The following is a 9,799-nucleotide window of genomic DNA, read 5'->3' on the forward strand; positions in this document are numbered from 1 at the left end:
ATGAAAGTGAATAATGATAGAAGGAAAAAAAAGGTCGTAAGCTACAGCATACTACAGTCCCGGGTGTGGGTACACGACTCTCAAGATCCACGAACCTGCAAACCCACTTTACACAGTCATCAGCCAAACACCTACACCCACGTACAGACCCAGCCAAACACCTACACTCACGTACAGACCCAACCAAACACCTGTACCCACGTTCAGACCCAGCCAAACACCTACACCCACGTACAGACCCAGCCAGACACCTACACCCACGTACAGACCCAACCAAACACCTACACCCACGTACAGACCCAACCAAACACCTGTACCCACCTTCAGACCCAGCCAAACACCTACACCCACGTACAGACCCAGCCAGACACCTGTACCCACGTACAGACCCAGCCAGACACCTGTACCCACGTACAGACCCAGCCAGACACCTGTACCCACGTACAGACCCAGCCAGACACCTGTACCCACGTACAGACCCAGTCAGACACCTACACCCACGTACAGACCCAACCAAACACCTACACCCACGTTCAGACTCAGCCAAACACCTACACCCACGTACAGACCCAGTCAAACACCTACACCCACGTACAGACCCAATCAAACATCTACACCCACGTACAGACCCAATCAAACACCTACACCCACGTACAGACCCAATCAAACATCTACACCCACGTACAGACCCAATCAAACATCTACACCCACGTACAGACCCAATCAAACACCTACACCCACATACAGACCCAATCAAACATCTACCCCCACGTACAGACCCAATCAAACACCTACACCCACCTACAGACCCAGCCAAACACCTACACCCACGTACAGACCCAGCCAAACACGTACACCCACGTACAGACCCAACCAAACACCTACACCCACGTACAGACCCAATCAAACATCTACACCCACGTACAGACCCAATCAAACACCTACACCCACGTACAGACCCAATCAAACATCTACCCCCACGTACAGACCCAATCAAACACCTACACCCACCTACAGACCCAATCAAACCCCTATACCCACGTACAGACCCAATCAAACATCTACCCCCACGTACAGACCCAATCAAACACCTACACCCACCTACAGACCCAATCAAACCCCTATACCCACGTACAGACCCAGCCAAACACGTACACCCACGTACAGACCCAACCAAACACCTACACCCACGTACAGACCCAGCCAAACACGTACACCCACGTACAGACCCAACCAAACACCTACACCCACGTACAGACCCAACCAAACACCTACACCCACGTACAGACGGTCCAAGAGACTCGGCTCCAAGTTGCTCTATTGCACGACTATTAACACACAACTAATATGAGATATTCTCTGAAGTTTGAGTCCCTGTTTATCTCCGAGGAGGAGACTCCTGTTGTTGTGATGTACAGAGTTTACCGGAATCCAGTTTGCACCCGTCTTGAGTATCCCAGAAGACACGTATAGGCCGACTAAATATACCTTCTGGGATATGTCGTGCAAACACCTAGATGGTGTCGTTGTGTGGTTCACAGCCCTAAGTGTCTACGAATTCATATGGGTCCATTTGAGAAGAAAGTTGGAATTCATCTTAACTTTTAAACTGGGATCTTCTGCTGATATGATGTTGACATCTTGCTGGGACCTGACAAGGAACGTTTGTTATTAATTAAAGATGCTCTCGAGCGACGCCTTGTGTATTATTATAAACATCTTTATGGGCAAAATTAATATATAAGTTTGCCTCATCAGAGTTGGTGCCTATTGCAGTGAGGACGCTGGATGTGTTCACTGTTACACAGCACAGTGAGGACGCTGGATGTGTTCACTGTTACACAGCACAGTGAGGAGGCTGGATGTGTTCACTGTTACACAGGACAGTGAGGACGCTGGATGTGTTCACTGTTACACAGGACAGTGAGGACGCTGGATGTGTTCACTGTTACACAGCACAGTGAGGAGGCTGGATGTGTTCACTGTTACACAGCACAGTGAGGAGGCTGGATGTGTTCACTGTTACACAGCACAGTGAGGACGCTGGATATGTTCACTGTTACACAGCACAGTGAAGACGCTGGATGTGTTCACTGTTACACAGCACAGTGAGGACGCTGGATATGTTCACTGTTACACAGGACAGTGAGGACGCTGGATGTGTTCACTGTTACACAGCACAGTGAGGACGCTGGATGTGTTCACTGTTACACAGCACAGTGAGGAGGCTGGATGTGTTCACTGTTACACAGCACAGTGAGGACGCTGGATATGTTCACTGTTACACAGCACAGTGAGGACGACGCTGGATGTGTTCACTGTTACACAGTACAGTGAGGACGCTGGATGTGTTCACTGTTACACAGCACAGTAAGGAGGCTGGATGTGTTCACTGTTACACAGCACAGTGAGGACGCTGAATGTGTTCACTGTTACACAGCACAGTGAGGACGCTGGATGTGTTCACTGTTACACAGCACAGTGAGGACGCTGGATGTGTTCACTGTTACACAGCACAGTGAGGAGGCTGGATGTGTTCACTGGTACACAGCACAGTGAGGACGCTGAATGTGTTCACTGTTACACAGCACAGTGAGGACGCTGGATGTGTTCACTGTTACACAGCACAGTGAGGACGCTGGATGTGTTCACTGTTACACAGTGAACACATCCTTCTTCTCTTCTGAGAAGAACTCGGAACAACAACAACAAGACTCAGGCAACAACAACAAGAACAGACGATGAGTCACAATAACGTGGCTGAAGTATGTTGACCAGACCACACACTAGAAGGTGAAGGGACGACGACGTTTCGGTCCGTCTTGGACCATTCTCAAGTCGATTGTCGACTTGAGAATGGTCCAGGACGGACCGAAACGTCGTCGTCCCTTCACCTTCTAGTGTGTGGTCTGGTCAACAAGAACAACTTTTCTGTCTCCCCCTGGGAGACAGAAGAGTTAGGGGGGGGACATGATCACCACATAAAAGATTTTCAGAGGAATTGATAAGGTATATAAAGACAGACTATTTACCACAAGGGGCACACGCACTAGGGGACACAGGTGGAAATTGAGTGCCCAAATGAGGCATAGAGACGTTAGAAAGAATTTTTTCAGTGTCAGAGTAGTAGACAAATGGAATGCATTAGAAAGTGATGTGGTGGAGGCTGACTCCATACACAGCTTTAAGTGTAGATATGATAGAGCCCAATAGGCTCAGGAACCTGTACACCAGTTGACTGACAGTTGAGAGGCGGGACGAAAGAGCCAGAGCTCAACCCCCTCAAGCACAGCTAGGTAAGTACAAGACAGTGAGGACCCTGGAAGTGTTCACTGCCACACGCGACACACCATACATATTTTAGGCCTAAAGACAATAGGTCTAAATTGTACATTTTAACATAATTATATTCGCATTGAGGCATTCTCTAAAGTTTTAAAATAATGGTTAATGACCCTTGGCAAGATCACTGTAAAAGTGGTCCACTGATACAGATGTATACTCAGTGAACCACTTGTTAAACAATAAAATAGTTTACAATTACCTGGAATGCTGGTTTTAACCTTAGTATAATGACTAGGCTTAATATACGCGATAACGTACTCAATGGGTATTCCAAAATTATCACGGAATCAGCCTAATGATGGTATGAACTATAGGCTGTATACTCAGTCACGTGATGCAGCCTACCTGCCGGTAATTGGGTCGTTTGTCGGAGTCATTGAGAGTAATGGGACGATAGGCAAGGCCTCTCAGGAGAGCTGCCTCCTACCTTGAGGTTACCTTGAGGTTACCTTGAGGTTACCTTGAGGTTACCTTGAGGTGCTTCCGGGGCTTAGCGTCCCCGCGGCCCGGTCGTCGACCAAGCCTCCTGGTTGCTGGACTGATCAACCAGGCTGTTAGACGCGGCTGCTCGCAGCCTGACGTATGAGTCACAGCCTGGTTGATCAGGTATCTCGCCTCCATTACTGCTCCACCACCAGGCGTGGGGTGCCCAGCATTACTATATGGACAAGGCCTAAGGCTTTATATGTGTATAGCGGTATACACACCCCGTGTATAACAGTATACTCACCCCGTGTATAACAGTATACTCACCCCATGTATAACAGTATACTCACCCCGTGTATAACAGTATACTCACCCCGTGTATAACAGTATACTCACCCCGTGTATAACAGTATACTCACCCCGTGTATAACAGTATACTCACCCCGTGTATAACAGTATACTCACCCCATGTATAACAGTATACTCACCCCGTGTATAACAGTATACTCACCCCGTGTATAACAGTATACTCACCCCGTGTATAACAGTATACTCACCCCGTGTATAACAGTATACTCACCCCATGTATAACAGTATACTCACCCCGTGTATAACAGTATACTCAACCCGTGTATAACAGTATACACACCCCGTGCATAACAGTATACACACCCCGTGCATAACAGTATACTCACCCCGTGTATAACAGTATACTCACCCCGTGTATAACAGTATACTCACCCCGTGTATAACAGTATACTCACCCCGTGTATAACAGTATACTCACCCCGTGCAAGGAGGCAGTGGTCCAGAGCGCTGAGTGAGGCCGCCACGACCACCACCTGCCAGCATCAGCTGAGAGGACCGACTAATATCCCTCATTTGCTGAGTTCTGATCACCTTGACCGGTTCGTAACGGTACAGTACTGGATCATTCTTGTACCGGGGCTCTGACCATGACCCCGGTACGTCTGGCCGACCCGTTATGGTACAGTACTGGACCATTCGCGTACCGGGGCTCTGACCATGACCCCGGTACGTCTGACCGACTCGTAACGGTACAGTAGTGGATCATTCTTGTACCGGGGCTCTGACCATGACCCCGGTACGTCTGGCCGACCCGTTATGGTACAGTACTGGATCATTCTTGTACCGGGGCTCTGACCATGACCCCGGTACGTCTGACCGACTCGTAACGGTACAGTAGTGGATCATTCTTGTACCGGGGCTCTGACCATGACCCCGGTACGTCTGGCCGACCCGTTATGGTACAGTACTGGACCATTCGCGTACCGGGGCTCTGACCATGACCCCGGTACGTCTGACCGACTCGTAACGGTACAGTAGTGGATCATTCTTGTACCGGGGCTCTGACCATGACCCCGGTACGTCTGGCCGACCCGTTATGGTACAGTGCTGGACCATTCTTGTACCGGGGCTCTGACTATGACCCCGGTACGTTTGGCCGACCCGTTATGGTACAGTACTGGACCATTCGTGTACCGGGGCTCTGACCATGACCCCGGTACGTCTGGCCGACCCGTTATGGTACAGTGCTGGACCATTCTTGTACCGGGGCTCTGACTATGACCCCGGTACGTCTGGCCGACCCGTTATGGTACAGTACTGGACCATTCTTGTACCGGGGCTCTGACCATGACCCCGGTACGTCTGGCCGACCCGATATGGTACAGTACTGGACCATTCGTGTACCGGGGCTCTGACTATGACCCCGGTACGTCTGGCCGACCCGTTATGGTACAGTACTGGACCATTCGTGTACCGGGGCTCTGACCATGACCCCGGTACGTCTGGCCGACCCGTTATGGTACAGTACTGGACCATTCTTGTACCGGGGCTCTGACCATGACCCCGGTACGTCTGGCCGACCCGTTATGGTACAGTGCTGGACCATTCTTGTACCGGGGCTCTGACTATGACCCCGGTACGTCTGGCCGACCCGTTATGGTACAGTGCTGGACCATTCTTGTACCGGGGCTCTGACTATGACCCCGGTACGTCTGGCCGACCCGTTATGGTACAGTACTGGACCATTCTTGTACCGGGGCTCTGACCATGACCCCGGTACGTCTGGCCGACCCGTTATGGTACAGTACTGGACCATTCGTGTACCGGGGCTCTGACCATGACCCCGGTACGTCTGGCCGACCCGTTATGGTACAGTACAACCCGTTCTCACAAATTTAATAAGTCAATATTGACTTATTAAATATGTGCATAGGTGACATACTTAACATAATAGATACCCTTAAAAAGCTTCATAGAAAACAACGACCTTACCTAACCTACTTAGTATGTTAAGATAAGCATCTTATTGCTTCGTAATTACAATTATTACCTAACCTATAATAGGTATAGGTTAAGTAATAATTGTAATTAAGAAGCAATAAGATGCTTATCTTAAGATACTAACAAGGTTAGGTAAGGTCGGTGTTTTCTATGAATCTTTTTAAGGGTATCTATTATGTTAAGTATGTCACCTATGCAGGTAGTTAATAAGTCAATATTGACTTTACGAATTTGCGAGAACGGGTTGTACAGTACTGGACCATTCGTGTATCGGGGCTCTGACCATGACCCCGGTACGTCTGGCCGACCCGTTATGGTACAGTACTGGACCATTCGTGTACCGGGGCTCTGACCATGACCCCGGTACGTCTGGCCGACCCGTTATGGTACAGTACTGGACCATTCGTGTACCGGGGGGCGCACCCCGTCACCCCAGTACACCTGGGAGAGCCAGGGGACGTCCCTTAGGGTCTAAGAAGAATAGGGAAAAGATTGTGACCTACGAGAGATTGGGACGAGCCCAGGGGAAAGAGAGGCTGCCCCTAGGGGAAAGGGGCTTCACCCCCCAGGGTCTGCTATTAACCCCCCTCGTGCTCAAGATATAGCTGATATATTTCACCTAAGGTTTGAAGTATAACATATACGTCATTTGTGGACCAAACAAGATCATGTTTGATCTTTTCTACATTATTGTTTATTATGACAAACAAACCCTACCTTGAGGTGCTTCCGGGGCTTAGTGTCCCCGCGGCCCGGTCGTCGACCAGGCCTCCTCGACCAAACCCTGTCGTTGTTTTTTGTTCATTGTTGTGACACACTTACAATGACGAGTTTTGAGAGGATTGTTTTTGTCATTCTTGAGGAGTTGTTTGTCTCGTGATAGATGGGGTACCCGGCGGCGCTCGGGTCTCTCTCCTCCTCCTCTGCCTCCCTCTTTTCATATTTCTTCCTCTCATCCTTCACTCCTCACTCGCAATTACTCCGCTCTCTTACATCATCATCTCCCCTCTTCTCCCTCCCCACCTCTCACTGTCTCTCACTGTCTCTCTCACTCTCACTGTCTCTCACTGTCTCTCTCTGTCTCTCTCGGAAAACAGTGGGAGTTGAGCTACTGCCTTCCTCCGTGACTCAACTCTCCGCCCACACCTCCCTCAGTCCCCAGGGTACCATCAGTGGGCACAAGAGGGCCCGGGGGCAAGAGGGCCCGGGGGGCAAGAGGGCCCGGGGGCAAGAGGGCCCGGGGGCAAGAGGGCCCGGGGGCAAGAGGGCCCGGGGGCAAGAGGGCCCGGGGGCAAGAGGGCCCGTGGGCAAGAGGGCAGGGGGGCAAGAGGGCCCGGGGGCAAGAGGGCCCGGGGGCAAGAGGGCCCGGGGGCAAGAGGACCCGGGGGCAAGAGGGCCCGAGGGCAAGAGGGCCCGGGGGGGCAAGAGGGCCCGGGGGGCAAGAGGGCCCGGGGGGCAAGAGGGCCCGGGGGGCAAGAGGGCCCGGAGGGCAAGAGGGCCCGGGGGGCAAGAGGGCCCTGGGGGCACGAGGGCCCGGGGGCACGCATCTCCTCGCCAGGCTGTGTTAGGAGGCACCATCAACGCTCATAAAAAGCCGCCCTAGAGCCTCAGAATGTAGTCTCTCCGTATTATGCCCAGCAGCGCTAAACCTTTATGGGGTCATCCTGCAAAGTCCCTTACCTGAGCTTTTGAAATTATCACACACTTTTACCCACCCACATTCCCCTTACTCTCCACCCACCCATCTCCCCTTACTCTCCACCCACCCATCTCCCCTTACTCTCCACCCACCCATCTCCCCTTACTCTCCACCCACCCATCTCCCCTTACTCTCCACCCACCCATCTCCCCTTACTCTCCACCCACCCATCTCCCCTTACTCTCCACCCACCCATCTCCCCTTACTCTCCACCCACCCATCTCCCCTTACTCTCCACCCACCCATCTCCCCTTACTCTCCACCCACCCATCTCCCCTTACTCTCCACCCACCCATCTCCCCTTACTCTCCACCCACCCATCTCCCCTTACTCTCCACCCACCCATCTCCCCTTACTCTCCACCCACCCATCTCCCCTTACTCCCCACCCACCCATCTCCCCTTACTCTCCACCCACCCATCTCCCCTTACTCTCCACCCACCCATCTCCCCTTACTCTCCACCCACCCATCTCCCCTTACTCTCCACCCACCCATCTCCCCTTACTCTCCACCCACCCATCTCCCCTTACTCTCCACCCACCCATCTCCCCTTACTCTCCACCCACCCATCTCCCCTTACTCTCCACCCACCCATCTCCCCTTACTCTCCACCCACCCATCTCCCCTTACTCTCCACCCACCCATCTCCCCTTACTCTCCACCCACCCATCTCCCCTTACTCTCCACCCACCCATCTCCCCTTACTCTCCACCCACCCATCTCCCCTTACTCTCCACCCACCCATCTCCCCTTACTCTCCACCCACCCATCTCCCCTTACTCTCCACCCACCCATCTTCCCTTACTCTCCACCCACCCATCTCCCCTTACTCTCCACCCACCCATCTCCCCTTACTCTCCACCCACCCATCTCCCCTTACTCTCCAGCCACACATCTGCCCTTACTCTCCACCCACCCATCTCCCCTTACTCTCCACCCACCCATCTCCCCTTACTCTCCAGCCACACATCTGCCCTTACTCTCCACCTACCCATTTCTCCTTAACCACCCCCATCCCCATTACTCCCCAGCCACCCATAGGGTCATTCCATCTCAAATCACCAAAAAGTCACCCATGGCTCCCACTCGACCCTCTCCAAATGCCATGAAATTTTGTAGTAAAATAACCCTAGACCCCAAATGAAAATGTGCAAAATATTAGAGCTCAATCTGCTTTGCCTTATAAATAACAGGTCCATATTGAATGGGCTCTCATCCTGTTAATGCGTAAATGCCACAAAAATTACCAACTTTGACCCTTTGTTAAATGACGACTAGTGCCCAGAGAGGTGTGAAATTTGGCATATCAGGAGAACTTTTGGTTCGGAATACAGCAATGTAATCAAAAAAGTTGTTTGGGTAGCCATTCAGCTACTAATCCATGCTAATATCACTGCCAATATATCTCAAAATATCTCTATATGCGTCTTTTCCAATTTGGGTTTGAATGACACCATTGGATAGAGCAGATTTTTATGTACAAGAGTAACTTTTATTTAGGTTGGGATCTGAATTCCTAGTTCAGCCAGAGGACACTGAAAATGACATACCTTGGTGCGATATCGAAAAAATCAAATTATGATTCTCCATCTTCTTTGTGCACTGATCATGACTTCTAGCAAATTGATATCCAAACTGATTGGAAAAAATTTAAGCTTCACTGGGTAGAACATTTTTGGGTGGGATTCAGAATTATTATTAAAGAATCAGAGCTATTTTTGGTTCCTGTTCTATATTTATCTTTACATCTTTGTAGTATCGTGTCAGCAGGTCAAACATTGCTCTTTACTTATTTGTGTATTTACTTGCAATAAATACACAAATAAAAAGCCATATTAATATTAATGTATTAGAGATCTCACTTGAAATTACTGTATTCAGTTTAATCATTTTAATTGAATTCGAATTCGGATTCGTCATGAATCAGGATTCCATTGGTTTATTGCCATGTGCTATTGCTAGCCATGAACGTGGCTCTTCTGAGTGTCACTTGACAACCTACACTCCCAACAAAGGCT

General features: G+C 50.5%; 1 protein-coding gene across 1 annotated transcript; it reads left to right on the forward strand.

The window, feature by feature from the left end:
• Window positions 1-1,335, forward strand: LOC138366215 (adhesive plaque matrix protein-like). The gene has a single exon (XM_069327080.1). It carries the CDS (start codon window positions 1-3, stop codon window positions 1,333-1,335), a length of 1,335 nt encoding a protein of 444 aa, XP_069183181.1.
• The last annotated feature ends 8,464 nt before the right edge of the window (window positions 1,336-9,799 follow it).

This window comes from Procambarus clarkii, chromosome 2 (assembly GCF_040958095.1).
Source record: "Procambarus clarkii isolate CNS0578487 chromosome 2, FALCON_Pclarkii_2.0, whole genome shotgun sequence".
Taxonomy (NCBI): domain Eukaryota; kingdom Metazoa; phylum Arthropoda; class Malacostraca; order Decapoda; family Cambaridae; genus Procambarus; species Procambarus clarkii.

What these genes read in the sequence shown, in the direction of transcription:
- LOC138366215 (XM_069327080.1), top strand. Translation starts at nt 1, where the DNA reads ATGAAAGTGAATAATGATAGAAGGAAAAAAAAGGTCGTAAGCTACAGC.